The 23,234-nt window shown below is 29.9% G+C and overlaps 3 protein-coding genes across 3 annotated transcripts; 2 read left to right on the top strand and 1 right to left on the bottom strand.

Moving 5' to 3' along the window:
• Positions 1-1,512: 1,512 nt before the first annotated feature.
• On the bottom strand, positions 1,513-4,021 carry LOC108467513 (protein RGF1 INDUCIBLE TRANSCRIPTION FACTOR 1-like). The gene is made up of 4 exons (XM_017768146.2): positions 3,750-4,021; positions 3,453-3,650; positions 2,500-2,715; positions 1,513-2,232 (listed from the first exon to the last, which is right to left on the bottom strand). Exons 1-4 carry the CDS (start codon positions 3,750-3,752, stop codon positions 1,996-1,998), a joined length of 654 nt encoding a protein of 217 aa, XP_017623635.1. The 5' UTR covers positions 3,753-4,021; the 3' UTR covers positions 1,513-1,995.
• Positions 4,022-16,455: 12,434 nt separating this feature from the next.
• LOC108468909 (uncharacterized) lies at positions 16,456-17,363 on the top strand. Its single transcript, XM_017769775.2, has one exon. It carries the CDS (start codon positions 16,632-16,634, stop codon positions 17,283-17,285), a length of 654 nt encoding a protein of 217 aa, XP_017625264.1. The 5' UTR covers positions 16,456-16,631; the 3' UTR covers positions 17,286-17,363.
• A 4,338-nt stretch (positions 17,364-21,701) lies between these two features.
• On the top strand, positions 21,702-22,830 carry LOC108469397 (putative gamma-glutamylcyclotransferase At3g02910). Its single transcript, XM_017770285.2, has one exon. The coding sequence runs from the start codon at positions 22,197-22,199 to the stop codon at positions 22,710-22,712; it is 516 nt and encodes a 171-aa protein (XP_017625774.1). The 5' UTR covers positions 21,702-22,196; the 3' UTR covers positions 22,713-22,830.
• Positions 22,831-23,234: the final 404 nt, after the last annotated feature.

Raw genomic sequence — 23,234 nt, 5'->3', positions numbered from 1 at the left:
ATTTTTATAATATTAGAATTTACCATACCTACCATGTAGGTGAAAATATATTGATATTTCTAATAATTATTTGAAATATTTCACATATAAAAATAATAATATTTGAAACAATTTTTGAAATATTATATATATATAAATAATAGTGATATTTGAAATAATTATTTGATTTTATAATGTTAGAATCTACAATACTCACAAAGTAGGTAAAAAATATAACATACAAAAATTATGTTTATTAAAAATAATGATATTTGAAATGATTAATTGATTTTTATATTAGAATTTATTATACCCACATATTCGTGAAAAAATAAATATTTGACATAAAAATTACATATAAAGAAAAATATATCAAAAAATTAGTTGATGTTTTTTAAAAATAAAATATATTTAACATAATAATATATATAAAAATTATTTTATTAAATAATTACATATTTATTATTGTCTATATAAATAAAGAAATTATCAATTAAAAATAAAATAAAATAACATGTTTGTTAATTAAAATTTTGAAAATAACTTATTTGTTAATTAAAAATATTAATTAATTTTTTTAAAAGAGCTTAATGCAACATTCAGTAGGAAAAACTAAATAAACATTAGAAGGAATTCAAACTTGGGATTCGGAGTTTGAAAATGCAAGCATGTAACTTCAAATGAAAGTAATTTTTAAAAAGTGCTTTTTATTGGAAGGTTTTTTCTTTTTTTTTTCATGTTAGTTTTTGACTTAAAAAACGATTTATTTCCCCTTGAAAAAAAAGATTTATTTACTTAAATAATATAAAAAAATACCTAAATCACTCATTAAAAAAAAAAAACAGCATTTTTTACTAAGTTTGCGGTATTTGTTTGGATAACAATTGGGGAGAGTGGAAATATGGAGTTGTATTGATTGTGATGACCACATTATTGAAGTAATTATTAGGTAAAAATAAAAAGAAAACATAAAAGCATAACATAATAAGAAGTCAAGTAGAGTTGATGTAGTTACATAATCACTCCGTTTTTGTGAATTGTCTTGGACGGTTTAAAGACAAAGTTACTTTTGACTATATGTTTCAAAGGCAAATGCCACGTATGCCTGCTCTTCCATAAAAGTTGGCCGGTGCTAATTGCTCACCAAAAACTCAGTTTGTGACTTAGCGCTCACCCGACCCGACCTTAATTCATGCTGCTTTCAGAGCTGATGATAATCAAAATGGAAGGGCAGTTACATGATCCAAGGGTGAAGACGGAATGAGGGCCCACAACTGCATTAAGAAAAACCCACTTGGCTAAGAAATCAAAACCAAACTGCCTTTCTGACACATCAATAAAAGAAACGCAAAGGCCACCCTTTCTTTTGATGATTCCAAGAATAAAACATCCAAACCCAGCCACCGTTGTACTTTCGACACGTGCCTCACTTGACAACCCCAAATATTCCCACTTCCCTCTCTCGCACGTGCTACTTCTCCACACCATTTCTTTACCTACTCATACTCATTTTGTTCAAAAGAAAGAAACTAATTCATCATACAACACACAGTAAAATCTACTTATATTTCATTCAATTTATAGTATAAACATCACCTTTTTCTCATCATCTTCTTCCTATAACAAAGGACTACAGTGCATTCCAATATCACATAATGGCTTCACTACTCCTAATGCCCTATTTACATCTTTCATTGGCCATTACTATTTGACAAAAACTTGTGTATAATCAATCCCATTCTAAGAAGGACCCCCACCCTATTAATAATAAAACTAGAAACAGAGAATAGCACTCAAGTACTTGAAACATTTTTTTGGGGGGGGGGCTTGTTTTTCCACATCTTAGCTTTTGCTGCTTCTATAATCTATATACACAACAGTAGAGAAAGGCAGGGGGAGTGTGATAAATGCCGGCACTTTTCGCGGAAAAGAGGTTGCACATTCTCACACGTTTCCTTTTGTATCTGTGGGGTAACATAGTAGGGTAAATATATATCTTTTGTATATGGGCTATGGTTAATATTCTATGATTAGACCTCCCATTGGGGATCGATGGGGAATCCCTTTTCTTCGTTTCGCAGTTCGGGAATTCACTGAAGTTGGAGGCGGTGTCGAAGGACTAAAGCTTCGCATTTTGTTGTTGTTGTTCATAAGCTTTCCATGGCTACTGCTGCTGCTGTATGAATCCTCAGAATCTGAGGCCATGGCTAAGTGTCTCTTCTTCTTCTGGAAATTCTTGGATGTGCCAACAATCTGGAATTTCATACAAGTCAAACAAATTTTAATTTATCATTTCAAACATAAATGTGCAAAAGGTATAGCTGACCAAAAACACATTTTGCTTGGAAAAAAGAAAAGAAGAGTCATAAATTCACCAAAAAGAAATTAAGCTAATTTTGACCATTTAGGTTTTGATTGGAAAAAAACTCCTTTTTTTTTTTTTCCAGCTACCAAACAGCACCATTGACTACCAAAAAAACTAATTTTATAACAACAAATAAATGAAGAAATGATATATACCTTGCAACCAAGAGAGCAGAAGCGAAATGAGTCGACAAGGCTACGGTCACAGACCTCACAGGTATTGGTGACACCTTTTCCAGGCCTTGGCTGAGGCCTCTCATTGATGAAAACAACCTTAGCACTGTTGATAACATAAGTCTGGATTCCAGATATGTCCAGGTATTTCTGTATCTCAGATACCCTTATCACATCATGGTATGAAGACCTCCTAATCTGTCCGAAACATAGCAATTTCACATTAGTAACTCCAAATTAAAATTTGGGTTGTGTTTTTGTTTTGGGGGGGGGGTCGGTAATGAATGACCTCTAACAGACAATCCCGCGAGAATTTCGTGAGTTTTATCTGTCAAGCAATGCAAAATCCGATAACACTTGTTTCACAATAAAAACATTTGGCTTTGCTGTTACAAACGGAGGACAAAACTGGGGAATTTCCTGAAGTTGCTGCCAAAGCTTCTTCTTCTTCTTTTTACACAAAAACAGAGAAATGGCCTTGGAAATTAAGTCAATGCCTGCTTGGATGTATAGAAAATGTCTAAAAAATAAGAGAGAGAGAGAGAGAGAGAGGAGAATATGGCGGCGTGTAAAAGTACAAACACCTGCCCTGGAATAAGATTAAAGCTTTAACCTTTTCAGTACATTTTAGAAAAACAGAACAAAAAACAAGTCGATCAAGTGATACGATTTAGATTAAAATTGAAAACAAACTCAATCGAGAAAGGACAAAGAACCAAATCCCAGAATTGGAAACCTGAATGACAAAAAAGAGGACTGAAACGATAGGATTCCCCTTGAATCCCATTAAAGGAAATTACACAAATTTTAAAAATAAAAATAAAAAGAGGTAAAACAGTTAGTGTCAAAAACGAAAGAGAAAAAAAACAAACCAAGATGAAGACAATTGAATAGCAAAAGAGGAAATGCAAAAATGAAGGGAAAAATGACCAAACCTGAATGTAACGATGATCCTTGTGATAAGCTAAGCAGAAAGAACAGAGAGCGCCGTTCATACAATCTAAGCAGTACATATTGCATTCGCTCTTGTGAGAATCAGCATGAAGCTTGCATTGAACAAAGAAATGCTCTCTTAACAAAGGTTTCAGCCATGGAGGCCACCTGTTGTCTTCTTCATCAGGCCCACCAGCTCCCTGTCAAAACCAACATTTCATTAACACACATTTCAAATGAATACCCAGATCAAGAATCCAACATAAAAAGAAATTAGGATTTTTTGAGAATGGAGATACCATGATTCTTCTGTTTTTGGGCTTGATTTCACGGACAGTGGGTTCTTGATTATCGATCGCCAGCTTGAAGTAATTGAAAGAAAACAACAGGGGAAAACTCAAAGAGTAATGAGTCTGTTTTAACGTTTCAGTGAGAAGCAGAGGAGGCAAAACAGAGAGAGCGAGAGCGAGAAATAAAACATAGAAAAGGGAAGGGAGGGTGGTTCTTATCTAAGCAAAGTCCACATCCGAACCTAAATCCGAAGCTAAGGTCTCGATGAGAGATGCGTTGGGTGCACGGAACCTACCTCCTCCTTTCCTTTTTATTTCCATTTCGTTTTCACTCGCACTCTTTCTTTAATCAATTTTTTAAAAAAACCCCATTAATTTTAGCTTTTTTTTTTAAGAAATACATATTTTGTATTTTCATATTATATAATTATTTAAAGAAATTTGTAATAATAGAATAAGTCTTTTCTCTATTTATAATTTCATACATTCTTATAAAATGCAAAATAATTGAGATATTTATAAATACTAGTTAAGGTGTGATTTATATATCCAACAAAAAGAGCTGTTATTTACAAATATATATAATTAATACATTACCTTTTCACTGCACTAATTTTTTTTCTTAATTTGGTAAATGAATAAATTGTTGATGAATGCTTTTATAAGTACAGCTACTACCAATATTTTATACCAAAATCTTATTCAACTTTAAATAAAAATATTTTTAAATAAATTATCAAAATTTAAACTTTTTTAGAATACATTATAAAAGTTATTTAAATCTACTAAAAAATAAAATAAAATTAAGAAATTAAAAGAAGAATTTTAAAATTCAAAAGTTTATAAACATTTTAAATATGAAATTAAACAATATTTTAAAACTAATTCATAACATTTATTTAAACGTAAAGACAGTCAAAATTTTAAAATAAATGTATTTTTTTTTAAGAAAAGATTAAAACTACTTATTGCCTCAACGTTGTTAGTGAGATAATTAGTTTGAATATAAATTTGTGAAATTATGTTTGTTTTTCTTTTGACTAAATGTATATTTTCTTAATAAAATTATTGTTGAATTTGGATTGTCTAATTTCCTTTTATTGATATTATTCCAAAATAAAAATTGAATGAGTAACATAAATAAATGGTAAATGAAGACATATTTTTAGAAAAGAGAAACTAATTTCTCTCAATTTTACGTATTTAAATAGCTTTCCTAATTTTACTGTAATTTCAATTTTACCCTACTCCTAATACCAACATTTATCACCTCAATCCAATTTCCAAAACACCTGTCGCTCGTTGCTACTACCAATTTCCCAAATTATTATTATTGATGGTAAGACCCGGGAAATAAATTTAACATTAAATTTATATTAAATTTTTATCATAGCGATTTATTTTTAATAATATTTAAGATTACTCATAGCTTCTCTCCAACTTTTAAATAGGAGGATGATGCGCTTTAACGCACTCAAACTTATGTTCCCCTACACTGACAATAAAATCAATATCAATCGAGTTAAAACTTAATCAATATATTTTGATATTTTTTTAAATCATAAGCCAAATAAAGTGAATTTTATTATTATTTTTTTAAACATGTGAAAGTGGTACTCATTTTTCTCGTCTTTAATGATTTTGGTCCAACTTTATATTCAACAATAACTAAAATTACAAGAAAGAGAGGAGAAAAACTCACAGATCAACCGCTTTCTCATATCAATTCCAGGACTTTGCAAACTACCAGGAAATTCATTTTCTCTCAAGGTAAACAAATTTTTATTTTTATTTTCAATTAATCATCTTACTCTCTTTTTAGTTTTTTATTTTTTTTTATTTTTCCCCCTTTGGTTCCTTAAGTTTTTTTATTCCACACTCAAAATACAATCGCATAATGATGTGTCTTTATTTTGATATTGGAAATAAACAATAGAAATATAAACATGAGTTCTATACACAAATTATTGGTGGTTTAGCTTTTAAGTCTTAACCTCAACCTTAGCTTCGATGTCCACCTCTACCTTAAGCTCAACCACGCCCATGTTGCCCAACTTCTACACCTATATCGCACTAGGATTGTAAGTTTCTCTTCTCCTTATTGGCCTCTTGAGGCAAGTTGGACATGGGTTTCTATGTTCCACAATTTGTGAAATTGGATATTGAATTTGATATACAGCATTATATTTCGCCGGATATAGATATGTTTTACGGTCAACCCTAAATCATTTTATATAAATAGTAGATGCTACAAAATTATCATCCTCAATCAATGTAACTTATGACCCATGTTAAAGACAATTAGTCTAATGTGCGACATGCTTAACAAACCTAATGGCCCAATTATGCTCCGAACCTTAAGACAAACCTATTGGATGATAGGTATCTATGTTCTCTAGATCTACTAAAATTTCTTAGACTATCTTGAACCATCCTAAAATTTGATCATATTGATGTCAGTTAATGCAACAAAATGAATAAAAACGGCATACACACATTAAAAATACAGTTGCCCACACATTTCTCTGGCAATAGTATAATTGCAATCACTTCCACTTGACAAAACATCCACACAAATTGTAATATGAGTTTATATTAATAAATGTAAATAAACTAAACAAGACAAATTACCAAAATATTTTATTTACCATAAATAAATGCTTGTATCGCTAAGAAATCATCCTTATAGTAAGTTGAATGATCACAATGCTCAAACCAACTATTAAAATATATAATGTTAGTATAAATATAAAACATTTAGAATGTAATAGATTGTATAAAATATGTAACTACTTTTACCATATGGCAAGGGGGAAACTAAGATTCTAGGAAGGGATAAGTGTAATCCATGGTACTTGGTACCACTTCCACGATTGTAAAATTATAAGGCAACTATTTACTTCATTGTGCTCGATTTTACATGTCTTGCATAGCATGTTGTATCGACATGCTAAAATGATAGAACTTTAATTGTATGTACCAAATATTTTGAAATTTAATAATAATTAAAGGTACACGATATGAATTAATTTGCTAGACTTTTGTGGCATTAACACAGTTTTGGTCAACTAGAGAATGTACACTCTAGCATGATGCTCAATATCTTCGGGTGTTGGATTATGTTAGAGATGCTCAAAGGAGGTCTTCAACCATTTTAACTTAATTTGAAGCCCTTGAAAATTAGATGTAAGGTTGATACTTGTTTCAAATGCTCGACAGAGGGCCTACCCTAGACTATCCACTAAAGGGCTCATCAACAACACTATATCTTCCAACATTATTGTTGGTTCGTTGCATGAGAGATGAAAAATATTGGTCTGGAGTCTCAATCACTCAATCAGAGTAGATATGAATGACTAAATGAAAGTAAGTTTCTCAAATTAGATAGTGTGATAAGAACCAGCTTGCATTAACTAAGGAATTATTCTCTTATTTGCCATACTTTTTCCCATATTATTCCAAGCTCAAGCCACAAGAGAATATTCCAATGTTGTTGCATTCTTAGCAACTTGTCCTTGTTTAGATCTCAATGCGTAGGCAACCTTTACGGTAGGAATGGAAATTAGAGTTTAGAAATATTTACATATGTAGGATAGTATACAATGTAGAAGGGGATTTGTTTTAGTTTTATGTAGAAAAGCAATAAGTTGGATTGCCTATTTATAAGTTTTAAAATTAGGGTTCTACTAAAATTTTCAATAGAATCTCAACACCCATAGGTGACAAAGTCAATTTAAAATTCGTTTAAATTTATTTAAATTATGATATATGTTTTTTAAATCTCAAAAGAACTTTACATATACTAGGTTGAGCTTTTGTTTAAATATTATCAAATGTTATAAATTAAATTATACTATTACATGTTAAAATTTAAATATTTTAAAAGAACTCAATCCGGTTGGCGTTGAAGTGTTGTAATTATTACAAAATGATTACCTTGATTTTAATAGGGTGTGAGAAACTCGACAATTCATTAAACTTCTTTGAACTTAACATGTAATTCTCCAAAAAAAACATATTCTGAAAAAAGAACTTTTGATAAAACATATTATATTAAATAACAAAAAGACCCACCAATATCGAGTTAGAAAATAAGGTTAGGTTTCATAGTTCAATTTACCTATAAGGATACATTTGAAATTTATATATAATTAAGGGCAAAATTTGAAATAGTTGATGGATTTTGAACCAATCCATTTCAAATGTAGAGTTTTTTCTTTTGAACAATATAGAATATTTTTGGTATTTGCTTGCCCCCTTTTGCCTCAATTTGATATTTTGAATTTATTATCTTATTCTTATATAATTTTTAAAATGATAAAATGTAAATATATATTATATATTTTAATTGGATGAGGACCGAAACGACTTCATGATTAAATGATAAGGTGAAAAACTACCGCACCTAATAATTGAAATATTCATAGATTATTCTTCCAATCTATATGTCAAATGTTTAATATGAGAAGAAAGATAAAAATAAAATGTGTGAATGATAAATTTGAAAATATGCCTCGCACTCCGCTCTACATTATATTTTCTTTATCAATAAAAGGAAAAATGAGTTTTCTGAAAATCAAAATCATTTAAAATTGGTTTATAGATGTTGATGTGAGTTATAGTTTGTAGGGTAGAATAGGTTTAAACTTTTATTTGTTTTTTTTATGCTAAGCATTTATTCTTGGGATATGTTTTTCAATCATTATCTAATGTAAGAATAGGATGCTCAATGCCAATAATAAAAGAGAGACAGTAAATTCAAATATTCTACCTCCAACCTTGTCCATGTATTTATAAATTAACCACAATGAATTAATGAGGATTTTACATATTTTTTAATTATAATATTTCAAATTAATTTTAGAATAGATAATTATTTATTTTGTGTAAAAAATTTTTATCAATATAAATAATATTTTAAATCAATATAATATAAATATAATTATATTAATAAAATTTTAAGTTTATTTTAATTATACTTAATAATGATTACTTTAATATGACTTCAAAACAGCATGCCAATGGGAGATCCTCGGGATTCAATTGGGATGATCGATAAAGATCCCCCCGTTGAGATTTTCATATCTTCCTAAAATTTCACAAAATTTTCACAAGATTTCTTCCTAAAACTAACCCTTTCATTTTTTTTTTCCAAAAAAAAAAAAGAAGAAAAGGAAATCCCACTTTGTTCTATATTTATATATATATTGACACACTGTTGCAACGAAATTTACTTGAACATGACCCAATGACCATGAAATATACTAGATTTTTGTAAATAAACAATTAAAGTATTACTCAATATAGCAAATTAGTAAAAAGAAATTAAGTTTCCACAAAAGCATTAGCTAAATTTACTATCCATAAAAGGACAACTTTATTTTACAATTAATAATTAGATTTGATTAAAGATGATTTGTATTAAATACAAAGTTTAAAGTCACCACACACTGCACACACTCATTCACAATACTTTCAATAATCTTCAATGGATATTATTTTTACCATGAATTTCATATTTTACGATTCGTATTTAAAACATGATATTTTATTAAAAATACAATTCATGATTTATTTTTTTAAAAAAATAAAAATTAAGTTACAAATTTTTAACTAAACATAGATTAATCCAACTCAAAAAGAGTGCGATGTCGTTTTACAAACCGTGTTTCAGGGCTTTTTAAGATTATCCCAAAAAGGGGCACGTGGCCGTGTTTTCTCCTTGGTTTGGTTTTCTTTTCTTTTTTTTTTTTCCTTCATTGGGCCAATCTTTCCAAAGCTTTGCAAAATCTCATGGTTCGGCCTATACGGTACACACACGTTCCAACACGTCATTGAAGGGTTTGGGGTTGTACCCAATGAGGTATTGCCATGTCATTACGTGTAGAGCTTGACTTTGACTAGACGGTAGAAACACCCTTTCGTCTTTTTTGGCCTAGTTATTTGACCTTGTCTTTTGTTTGAAGTTGTCCAAATTAAGGGCACCATTGAAATAGTTGGAAAGTTTCTTTATTTCTCCACTAGAACTGGTTTTGTTTGTTTAGGCAAAGTGACTCTCCATATTGGCCCAAATATATAGTTTTCTCATACAATTGAAGGAGGGTAAGTTTCATCATTTTTATGGTACCACTCAACTTGTTCATCTTTTATTTGCAAGCTATCTAGTTAAAAGATAATGAGCGTAAAGATGAATTCCAAGTATAGAAAACCATCCACTTGATGTAGTATATATAATGCTTTGTGCCGTATTGGACTTTGAGGGTTTTAATGGCTTTTTACTTTTTGAAAAGCAAGTACTTACTTGGTTAGTTTCTTATTTAAAAATAGAGAGAGAGAGAGAGAGGACAATAGCACTACTTGTTAACAAGTCTAAGGACAAAAATGCTAAATTCCATGGAGAAATTAAGATGGTATTTGTTTTGGAAAGGTATTGTAGTGGATGATGACTTTTATTGTTGTTGTTTATTTCTTAATAAATTTGATCTAGTTCCTAGTGATTCAATGACTAGGAAAAGTTTAAATAGTATATCATCTTATATATTAGTAGTGTTTTTTTTAAGTAGATTAAAATTGTTGATTGAATAGATATTGGTTTGAATGAGTGATAGAGTTGCCGCTCTAAATTCTTTCTAATGCTTAAGTTAAATAAAATTTTTAAAGAATATATGAAAGGGTCTAACTTGAATAATCATTAGAAAATTCAAGACTTTACCTCATATTACATCCTATTCTTCTAATCCTCTTAGGTCTCAAGGTTTCTTGCGATTGATTCGCACTTTTTTTTTTTTTTTTTTTTGCCAATCGTTTGGTATAGACATAAAACAGTGATAGCTGTTCAGTATTATCTACTACATAGATAAAAAGTTGGAGGCTATAGCTTTAAGCTGTAGGTTCCAATAAGTTCAAGTAATTCAATATTGTACATAATTTCTCATATTATGGATAATAAGAAATCAAAATGTAATTTAAATTGGTATTACTGTTATTACCCAATTATTTTTAGGTAGCGGTACCTGTCATTTATCTTTTGAGGGTTTAATGGATGGGGATTAAAAAAAGAAAGCTCAAGTGCAAAATAATTTGCCAAAACCGCTCTTGCATTCCCAACAAGTTGAAGGAAAAATGTTTTTCCCATATGAATATTTCAACATTGCTCCATTTGGAAATTGGGTTCTAACAGGTCAAATCAAAATTGATTTCTAGATATTCTAAGAAAAATATATGTTTTTAGATTTTAAGATGTTATAATTGATTCCTTAAAGTATTAGTATTGTATTAAATAAAGATTTTTCGACTAAATAATTTAAGCATTAAATGTTAGTTTGGATATGACTTTGAGCATTTTTAAAATGTTAAAGTATGCTTTTAGTTCTCGTACTTTGCAAAAGTCGTCTCTATATTTTTTAATTTGATTAGTTTGTCCGTGTACTTTTTGAATTGGTCAATTTTTATCCTTTTACTTTTCAAATTTTAAAATTTTAGTCTTGACCCAAACAATAGCAGTTAAGTCTATTCGGTTGAATTTGATTACTAGTCCTGTATTATGTGTACAGTTATAGATTTGGTTTATATTCTTCAATTAGATCATTCTAAATAATTATACTTTTTGAATTTTGAAATTTAAGCCTTTATGCAAATGACAGTCATTAATCCACCAACTGAGTTTTTAGTGAGTAATATGTGAAAATAATAAGTTGACATGACATTACATATATGATTATATTATGTTTAGTGCATTACATTTTGGAAATATCAGAAGTTAACTTAATGAATAATGAATGTTATAGTTATCGTTTGGTGATGGTTGAAATTTTAAAAAATTGTAAAATAAAAGGACTAAAATGATCAAATTAAAATACAAGGATTAAATCCACAACTACCGAAAATTACAAAGACTAATAGCAAAATTTGACCATTTTGAACATGCAAATCAATTTGTAAGCATGTGTATATTGTACCTATCATATAAACAACTTGGATCTAACGTGTTAAAGAAAAAGACACAATTTTTTTCAACATGTTATATCTAAATTGTTTATGTTATAGTTATACACATGTTTACAATTTGATTAATATGTTTTAAATATGTTGCACATCATATTTTAACTAACATTTAATACTTAAATTGGTTGCTAAGCTGTTAGAAGAACCAATTAAATGATACTTTGAATATTCAATTAGAAGATTTTTAAGTATGAGGTTTAATTTTGAGATTTGTGTAATAACTTTACGACGTGTGTTGCAATTAACCCATATATATAAGACTTAAAAGAGAAGATGAAAATTTTGGAGACAATTTATAAATATAATTATTTGATATATAGGTGGTGGAGTTTTTAACTTCATAAATAAAATTAAGAGACTGGCAAGTGTTTTTAATTGATATTTTTTTAAAAATAAAAATATCATACATGTTAATATTTTAACCCACTTATAGAGCTAAAAATTTACGTATAAACTTGCAATTCATTTATAAATGCATTGTGGTGCAGTTGTGATAGTTTGATATCCCCATTTGTTTTCCTTTAATAGTTACAAGGGAGTGGGTGGTTAATTATATATCATATGTACTAATGTCACGAATTAGAAGGCAACGAAGGAGTTGAAAGTCAAGCAGACAAGCCTGAATGGGACATGTACTAATGTCATGAATTAGAAGGCAAAGAAGCGAGTTACAAGTTGATCAATAATCTGGGCCTGTATCCAAGAGCACTTCGGTGTACTCTTTTGATAGCCCTCAACAGATACGGGTCGGCTGGACTTAACCGCTTTTCCACTGTTGGTTTTAGTTGACTCCTACATAATTGGATCCAACGTTTGGTTTATTAACATTAGAGTTGATATTGGGTTGATTCGGGGCGGACTTATTTTTTAGGTTTGGATTCAATCCAGTTTAAAAATAGGTTTAGAATTTTGATAAAGTCTATTTCGGATAAAAAATGTTAAATTCGAGCCCGACTAATCTATATTTGTTTTTAGATTATTTTTATTAAAAATATAATACATCAAATAGACTAAAAACATTAAAATAAATGTTTCCCAACAAATTAAAAATATGTTTAAAAAATCTTTATACTTAAATAACACTAATATAGTTGCAATTTAACCAAGAAATGCTTCTAAAATGTAACAAAATTAACAATAAAACAAGAGTTATACAATATACAAACTATAACAATAAAATAATAGTAATATAATAGTGAAATGGTAGCAAACAACAACATGATAGTAACAAAATAGTGACAGGTTTTTTTTGTCAAATTCAGGCCGGGCCCGAGCCAAAAAAGTATTGCTTGAGGCCGACCTGTTTTCTAAACAGACCTTATTTTTTTGTCTAAGCTCATTTTTCTAGTCTATATTTTTATCTAAACTCTTTCACTTTTTTGAAAGAGCTTTTAAACCTAAACGAATGATCGATCCATAATAAAGTCTGCTCATCATCTAAATGGTAAGATTAAATTGTTGTATGTATAGTAATAATTGACTCCTTCTAAAGATACATGTTGTGCCCAAAAAAAAAAAAAACTTTATAGTTAATATTACTTAAGTTTGCAAAATGGTATGGAGGATTTGAATAAATTTAAATTTAAGTTGCATATAAGGAATTGATTACTAACAGTTAAAATATACTAAATTATGTCACATTTATGGATCTTTTAACTGAAAATATAGTTATAAAGAAATTTATTTATTAAATGGAGTACAAGTGGAGTGGTAAAAGTCTTATTCTTTGGTTCAATCATTGTATTTCTTTGATATAATATTGGGGTGTAGGAAACGGTTTGAGTCTGCATTAAATGAGCGCTTAACAAGAGATTTAACTATTGCTCTATACAAGTTAAAATCAATCATTAATTTTTGTTATTTTAACTAGTATTATTTATTTATTTGATTTAAAATTCTATAAAAAATAATAGATTATGGTATGCATACACACAATGTAAATGAAAATAAAAAAATATAAAAATATATTTATAGAACAATTATGAAAAAATCAAATAAGGTTTTAATTAAAACGATAAAATTAAAACTTTAAAGATTTTGATGTCTTAAGTTTTTTATTTAAATTATTTTATACATTTTATATAAAAATATAAAAGACAAACACTTCCGTAATAATATTTGTTCATTTTTAAATATAATATTTTTTAAATAATTTCTTAACTTAGTTAATTTAAAATGACGCCACCAAAGTCAAATACTTAAATATAATATGTATATATATAACAACAAATATCATTATAATAATATTTATTACTTCTTTAAAAATTGATTCTTAAGTCTCTTCGTAAATAAGTTAATGTCCGACAAACTTGTGGCATCAACTCATTCAAAAGCATTATCTATATACTATATATAAAACTTTTGACTGAGTTAGTGTCACTCATCAATTGTGTCTCAACTCAATTGTGAAATTACCAAAAACATTACAAATCAAATAATATTATTTTAGGAATATTATTTATTATTATATTTTGTAAATTTAGAAAATATTTATACATAATGAGAATCATGGGACTTAAATACAAAACATTATGGTATTCATTATCTCAACTTTACCATTTGGGTTAAATATAAAATTGGAACCCGAACTTGTCCTGTAATGACCTAATTTTTAATGGTGTCGGAAACAATAATTCAAGATTACTAAATCTGACGAGTGAGTTTAAAAATTTTATTATTATTTAATAATTATGAGTCAAGTGTGATTTTAGAAATATTCTTGAATTAGTGAATTTTGTGGTTTAAAAAAATTATTAGGTTAATTAGTCTCGAAAACAAGGTATCGAGACCTCGATTTCATAAACCGAGCCGTAAATATTTATAAGTGTCAATAAGTTAGTACTAAAATTTCTTTAAAAAATTGACAACACCAGTGGTTGGAACAAAATGAATTTCCAACTAAATCCCCAAAGCAAATATTCTATAATTTTGAGATTTACTAATTCCCCACCACTAAAATTACTTAAAGCTACTAATCCATTAACCAAAACATGAAAACGAGAGCTAGACTTGGGAAAGCTCATAGGAAAGCTTTGGTGTCGTTGTTGGTCAGAGAACTCACCGAAGGAGGTCGAGCAGTGGCTTAGCAACGGTGTAGAACTAGGGCAGCTAGGGTAGGAAAAAGAAGAAAATAAAAAAGAAAATAAAAAAATGGAAAGAGCTGCAAATATCAGTCCAAGTGGTGGCTTGCGAATGGTCAACATTGCCACATTAGCAACAGCGTTAAGCTCGGAAACCAATATAGTGGATGAAAAAAAAAATTAGAGTATCAATTTGAGACAAAAAAATAATAAATATTAATCTAGAAGAAATAAATAAATTCGAGTACCAATTTTATATTTAACCCTTACCATTTCAACTAAAGTAATATTTAATTTTATATAAATGTATTACATATATTTTTATAATTAATTAATAATATAGATAGTATAGATATATTAATATTGATTTTAGGTTAATGAAGTTTGAATATAAATTCACAACTAACATTGTACCAGACAAAAGTTGCATTTAAATGTTGTCCCATTTGGTCTTGGGTCACTGCATGAATGATCTATCTGTTTTAAAGTAGGGATGATAAACTCGAGGATTGTAATCATTTGTTGAGATTTACACATATAAAAAGAAAAAAAAGAACGAAATTGAAAACTGATGCAATCTACTAGTAGTAGAGAAATAATTTTGTGAAATTACTAAACTAATTGAATTTGCACAATAAAGAGAAAATTGGGGAAGGCTAGAAGATAGAATAGGGTCGGGTTTTCGGAGCTCAAAACCTATAAAGTTATGGTTTTCTTTCTCCCTTTCATTTCTCTTTTGAGGATGTTCGACTATTTTTATTATTATATATTTTATTAGAATTAAAAACGAATAAAAAAATATAAAAAGAAGAACGGCAGAGTTAATTTGTATATTCTTATGTAAATTAGGATGGCCATGTTTAAGAAAATAAAAACTAATTATTTAGAGAGAAAAGAAGAAAATTATGAATGGTTTTAAAAACCATGCATACTAGTACTATAAAAGGCCTATTAAAGTGGAAACCAACCCTACTTCAACGGCTAATTTACAAAAATTAAAAATATTCAGATCCTTCAATGTTTTTTCTTTCCAAACTACAGAACAGGAGATTTGCAATTTTCTCCATCCCTTGATATCAGGAACAGTTTAGGTTGGTCAACCTCATCGCTACTGTCACAGACGCCCGTAGCCCATGGACATTGTCGTGCATATTTAATGCTGAAGATTATATTGTTTTTTTCTACCATTGCACATTAATCACAGCCAACTCATATTAATATTTTCCTTTCTTTACTTAAATTTTAAGTGATGGGATTTGCTTTGAACCGGTACCACTCCAAGTGTGAAATGTGTCTCCATCTTTTATTTTTTCAATTTTGGCCTATGCTAAGTACGTGTGAACTTATCACAAATTTTCCCTCCCTAAGACTCACAAAAGGTCCTAAATTGAAAATTTCCTAAAAAGGAATGGCATTTTCGTTAATAACGACTAAATTGATGGGTAATCTTCAGTAATTGGCATTGAAACGCAGCGTTCAGTTCAGTCTACCAAAGCATACCAAACGACGGCGCCCAACTGACAAACAACAGAACAAATGCTAAAAAACAGAGAAATCTAACCACGGTTAAGAATCCTAATATGTTATAGACGTAACCATGGTTAATATATTCCGCCTTAATCAAACCTTCCCCTTTTAAAAACCTCACCCTCACCGAATACCACAAAGAAAGAAAGAAACCGCAAGAGAGGAAAAAAAAAAAAGGTAAAGAGAGAACCAAACAGCAAGTGCAGGAAAAGTGCAAAAATTTTCTCAAGAAAAAGTGGAGATATATAAAGGTTGATACCTTAACTCAAGAAAAAAAAAAATGGCGTTTTACGTCGACGAAGAGGAGGTCTGGAAATGTCCGAGTCATCCTTCTAAGCGTCGCCGTACTGGTATCTGTCCGGTTTGTCTCCGAGACAAACTTGCTTCTCTTTGCCCCGACTGCGCCCACGCACGTCCTTGCTCATGTATCACAACCTCTTCTTCTTCTTCCTCCTCTTCCTCCTTCTCCCGCTTCTCAACTGCGGCGGCTGGTGGCAACACAGGTGTCGGTTCTGTTGGTCGAGTTTCCAATCTTATCGAAAGCGAACCTGCGTTTCGACGATCCAGATCCCTGGCGATTCCATTCCTCCGATCCAAACCTGAGGATTCAAGCGAAAGGAATGGTTTGGCGGGTAGGAAGAGCAAGACGCCGTCCTTTTGGTCGATATTTAGAGCTAGTAATAAGAGCAAGCGGTACGAGAGTGAAGATGATCAGAGCCAAGGGGAGAAAGAGAGAAGAGCAGCGGCGGACGAAGAACGGAGGAGGAGGATGATGAGGAAGTCAAGGTCTGTGGCTGTGACGTCACATTCGGGTAAATCATCTCCGTCGACGAAAGGGAAGAGCTGGTATTTTCCTAGTCCGATGAAAGTTCTCAGGCAAACTAGGGTTTCGAAATTGGTTTTCCAAGAACGCTCTCCTTTGTATAGAGGTTGATTTCTTTTTAGCCTCCTTTATTCATTGTTATTTTCTATAGTAAATAAATAAGTAAATGTGGAAAATTAACAATAGAAACGAACTGAAAGAGTATGAATTTTATATTTTAAAACGTTTTACAATTATGGTTTTGTCGAACTGATTGAATATGAATTGACTAAATCGGCAGATGAAGGAATTTCCCCTCTCTGTGTGGTCAAATGTATTATTGCAATTGATTTAATTCCACTTGATTTTAATGGTGCAAATTAATTCTCTTAAATTCATGGGCCACCCCATCCAACAAAAGCTGTAAAACCATCTTAATAACGGATTTTGCATTTCAATGTGACTATTAAATTTTACTACTTTAAAATTATTCATTGCAATAAAAGAAATTAATCTTAGTGTTTTTGTTTTTACAAATACTAATTTTTAGTTGACTCCAAAAAGTTATATTACATTTTACATGCACATTTTGGCTTTTGAAAAGAATATTGGGAAAAGGAGTAACTTATTTGGACCCACATAACATAATAAAATGTGGTTGAAGCTAAAATCATGAGAAAATAATCACAACTTGTACCGTCAGATATACACTAAAATAAAAAAATTTCAAAGATTGGAGTGTACCCAAACAAGTACCTTTAATCAAACAGAATGATACTAACTTTAGCAATGATGAAGCTGGGGCTTAGATAGAGGATGATACAAATAATATTTGTAAAATGAATTTTTATTTATTTCATTGATAACAATTTTTAAATAATTTTAATTTCTTTATTTTTGAATAAATTTTAATAAAAATTCATAATACAACCAAATTTAGATAATATCTATATATTGTAAGACTTTAATCCAAATAAAACCGGAAGAAAATTATTATTTAAATGTGAGATCTAAAGCTTTTAAAACCTCAACTTTGTCATTAAGCTAATATTTCATTAGCAATTCTATGAATTTTATTTGATAATATAATTAATTCTAGGGTGATTATTTGATTGAATCGAGTAAAAGATTTGAGTTGATGAGTTTTATTTTTTATCTTTAACTTAATTCAATTTTTTAATCAAGTCAAGTAAAATGAAATTCAAGTTGAGTCAAATTAAGTGAAATTGTTTGAGTTAGATTAAAAATGAAACATGTCAAATTAAAATCTTGTTACAATATAACTAAATTTATGTTAGAGAACACATAAATTTGAAACAATATATATTTGAAAATTTTATATATTCTTTAGATTTTTAAAAAATTATAATTTTTAAAATATAATTTTATAATTTTATAAATGTTTTGAATTTTAAAATTATTTTGAAATTTTTGTTGAGAGAGAGACTAATTTGCTCATTTCCTAAACTGACAAGGACCAAAGGGGATTTTACATCAATCTATTATTCGAGTTATTTAAATTGTAAAATTTAACTTGACTCAAATCCGAATTACTTATTCGAGTTGACTTAAAAAATTGAATAATTCTATTTGATTAACTCGAAATTCAAAATTTATTCAACTTTTTGAATCAAATCAAAATTTGCTCACCCTAACTTTACTATTATTAATATTATTATTATTATTATTATTATTGATACTCATTTAACAAAAAAAAGCAATTCAAGTAACATTTTAATCAAAATTAGAAATTTTCAAATCTTTAAAAATAATGAAGCTGAACCACAACACTGTTTTAAATTAATAAGAAAAATAAAATTTTGAGATACCCAAAATTTTTTCTGTCCTTAGTTGTAATTGTAAGTGAATAAATTTAAAACATAAATTAGTTTTTCAATTGTATATATTGGGGTATGGTATAGAATGGAGAAAAGGACCTGATATCACTTTAATTATATCAGGCCCACAAATTAATTAAAATTAAGAAATTGATATCGCAATGATTTAAGGCCCTCATAGCGAGTCATCCTTTGAGATTCCTGCTCATCAACTCCATATATTTGTTTTATTTTAATGTTTTAAACACTTTTTGTTATAAAAATGTTTTTGAGACTTTAATCGAAAAAGCAAAAAAGCAATGATGAGTTTTATATGAATTTTAAAAAAAAAAAAAAGAAGTCAAAGTTTTCAATTCCCTGTTCAAACTTATATATGTTTGGTTAATTCAGAAGATATAATTATAAGTCATGCTTGACTCATGTATTTCTTTGTAATTTTTATTTATTTAATATTTGACAGGTTCCTTGTTAATTTTCATTTTTAAAAATCTTCAAAATGGAATTAAACCCAAAAGCTGGGGAATGATCTGTGAATGTATTAGATATTCAGAATCTGAAACCAGAATATTGTACACAAAATATATGCAGAACATTGGCACATGTTACCCTATTTAAAGGAATAAACTAAACCCAATTTGCAATTCAAGAGGCCAAAAAGCTAACCTCTAACGTGAATTCAATCTGTAATTAATTTCTCAAAATCTGCTTTATCTATCTGTCATCTGCGGTTAATCTAATTTAACATTCTTATATGTATGCATGGATTCGATGTGGTATTTATCTAGAATAGTCAACATCGGTTAGCATTCAGCAAAAGGATGCCCCACCGGACTTGACGAAGGAAATTTTTACTTTGAATGTGAATTTGTCAACCATATAAAATATATTTTGTTTTGCAATCGGTCAGGGTCTTGAGTTTTTTTTGGTCATCTTTAGCTAAGATATTGTGGAAAACAAGGGAAATTAAATAACTTAGAAAATTTTACCGCAATCCTCCTGGTTGTGACCGTCACTACTCACTACATGAGTTTTAAAATAACATTAATTCCCTGATATCTTTGACCATTTTACCATATATTTTCCGCTACCTCTATTACCTTTGTCCTCTTAACCCGGTCAACATGTTCTGTTGATTTTGTTTGCAAATCATTTCTCTTGATTCATAACTTAACAACTTAATTTAACAATATATTTATCACTTGTCACGCACATATTTTACAATTTAATCATCTCATATTACATTAATAATTTAACAAGTAATCAATGAACGACGGATCAATCTATTATGAAATGATATATGACGTAAGAGGTTAATCCTTATACATACCTTTCCTACTACTTAACAATGAGTCTCTCTCTCTCTACTCATCCTCTACTTTTGGTGCTTCAAATATTCCTCCCTATCTTCATCTTAGGACTCTTTGCCCTTATTGGATGAACTGTATTTCCTCTATTGTTGGCCTTTCTCCTTCAACTCATATTCTTATCGTTATGAACAATAAATTTAATAATTTTCATTTTGGTATCTTGGTCTATAATTTGTTTTTTTTTCTTTTTTATCTAAGGTCTCCAAGTATTTAAGAGTTACATTGAAACTTGAATAAATTAGAAGTCAAATCAAGTTGGATCTTTAAATGAAAGGCAAAATTCTTTTAAAATTATTTTTTTCATCTACAAAGCTTGAATCTAAAGATTTTGTTGTTATTTTTTTTATTTATTATTACCTAAGTCTTCTCTATATTCAATAGTCACATTGGAATACGACTAAAACTAAAGTCAAGTGAGATTCCTAAAAAGAAGTACAAAGTTCTCCCAAAATACTTATTCCATCCACAATATTTAAACCCAAAGAATTGTTTAAAAAAAGGTTCAACTTATTACTTGAACCCAAATGTGTCGATTTAGCCTACATCTTTAACCATGAATGAAGCTAGCTTTCCAACTATTTATTCAAAATCTTGGAGGGGTAAGTCTTCGGTAACTTGAACAACAAACCAAAACAAAGAGCTGAAAACTTAATGATGCAGTGCTGTAGGTTTGTAGTATTGTTGCCCTACCATATCATGGCAACCTATATAGATTTTAGGAGAAGTTGATCAGATACAATGCAAGCAAAGCGATAAAGCGTGCGTGGTGTATAAATTAAACCGAGATTACACATAAACCGATGCAATGGAGGGGATATTTGTTTGGGCAGTGTACAATGTACAGGCAAGAACGTACATAAGAACATGCCTTTCTGCACCACCACAGTTGCATCTCTCCATTGTCTCTTTGTATAGTTTGCAACCTCCACCAATCTTTCAATGTGATTACCTCCTTTTTTTTTCTTTTTTTTTTTTTTATCTTTTGGGTATGTGAGGATGTGGAATTTGATGGAGTTAGGATAATATTAGAGTGCATAAAATATCTAATATATGAGGCGTTGAAATCAAAGCAAATTGTGGGTGAAGTGAAGCAAAGAGGAGGAGAGAGGAAGCCTATCATTTAGTTCACAAATTTTGAGGACTGGAACATGGGATGTAAGGCAGGTCATGTGGGGGCATAGAACTTGGAGGTCCCCTTTTGGTATTTGTTCACACTAAATTACAGATAAAATTCACTGTAGCGTCTTTGTTTCATTGGATGTTTCACATCAGACATCTATATCTATCGCTTTCAGTTTCATTTTTCTTTTTTAATTCTGTTGCGCATTTTAGGGACTCGTGCCAATTCGAATGGCGACAGACATACGCACACGAATGCCATTTCCCTTTTTTCTTATGAATTGGAGTGGGTATCAGGTGAAGCCAAAGTAAGTGGTGGAGAGTAGCGTAGATGGTTCTAATTTAATTAATTAAATTGCCGATCGGAGGTTTTTCTAGATGTTGGATAACGTGCTTTGCCAAGGGACTCGACAGCCCCCAGCATCTTTGGTCAAAACCATCATTTATTTGACCATCCATTGTTTTTTTTTTTTTTGTTTAAATCATCTTTGACATTCAAGATTTGAGGAATGAATCTTGGATTGGGCATTTTCATAAAAGTTGGGCAGGCTTTGCTTTCCCTAAATGGGTTTTGAATCTTGGATTGGTTTCATTCATTTCAACCTAGAGGGCTTTTAGCCCATCGCAATACCGTCCGAACGAGGAAATAGCGTTTTTTATTTACGCTTTTCTCATCTAAACCATCTTCCTTTTTTTCTCTGTTGCGCCCGCCGATCTCCATGGCTGAAGCCAGTAGGACGCTGCTCTTCTCCTATGGAACTTTGAAACAAGGCCATCAAAATCATTTCCTAATGCAAGACCTTATCCGCAAAAAAGACGCTAATTTTTTAGGACCCTATGTGACCCATCAATGCCACCCACTTGTTATAGGCCCACACGGCATCCCCTACCTCATCAACCTCCTTGGATGCGGTCATCGAGTGAAGGGCGAGTTGTACTCTGTGTCCGCTCAGGGACTAGTACGAGTGGATGAACTGGAAAGCACCAGTATCGGACACTACGAGCGATTACCCATTCAAGTGTGCGAAGAAGGGAAAGATAGCGTCTTGGTGGAGGCGCAAGGTTATTTCGCTCATCGGAGTTTCGGGGAAAAGTTGTGGGAGAGGAAAGGAAAGGTGGGTTTGGCGGAGTTTGGGGATAAAGAGGGAAAAGAGTATGTTAGGAAAGAGGATAGGGCCCCAGGAAGTGGCAGTATTCTTCATGATATTGCATCATTTATCACCCCTGATGATTAATTTGCTCGTTTAAGGTGCAGTTTGAATCAAATAAATTCTATGGCTACAATTGGCTTTATATGAAGTTTCTTTTCTATTCCGAGTATATTTGTATCATAGTAAAAATATAATTTTATTATTTTAATAATTTTTATTTTTATGATTTTAAAAAAATTAAATTAAATTATTATTATTTTTAAAAATTTAAATATAATTTTATTATTATCAATTTAAAATTTTATAAATTATAAAAATTTAAATTAAAAGCTACCATTTTAACAGTGGCTCCGCAACTGGTTTATTGTAACCAGTAATATATTTGATTGGTGCTTGGCATCCCCTAAAACCATATTTAATAAACGACCCTTCTTACGTGGATGTTATTATGTAATGAGGAAGTCACAACAGGCCCCATACATACAATGAGTCCATTGTAATGAGAAGGAACGAGGTTCTGAAAATAATAATAACAACAAATATGTACTTAAACTAAATAATAATAATTTAAATTGTGAGTGAACAAATTTTAAATAGATAAATTTA

Source organism: Gossypium arboreum, chromosome 8 (assembly GCF_025698485.1).
Source record: "Gossypium arboreum isolate Shixiya-1 chromosome 8, ASM2569848v2, whole genome shotgun sequence".
Classification (NCBI taxonomy): domain Eukaryota; kingdom Viridiplantae; phylum Streptophyta; class Magnoliopsida; order Malvales; family Malvaceae; genus Gossypium; species Gossypium arboreum.
This window is presented reverse-complemented; position numbering and strand designations above follow the sequence as displayed.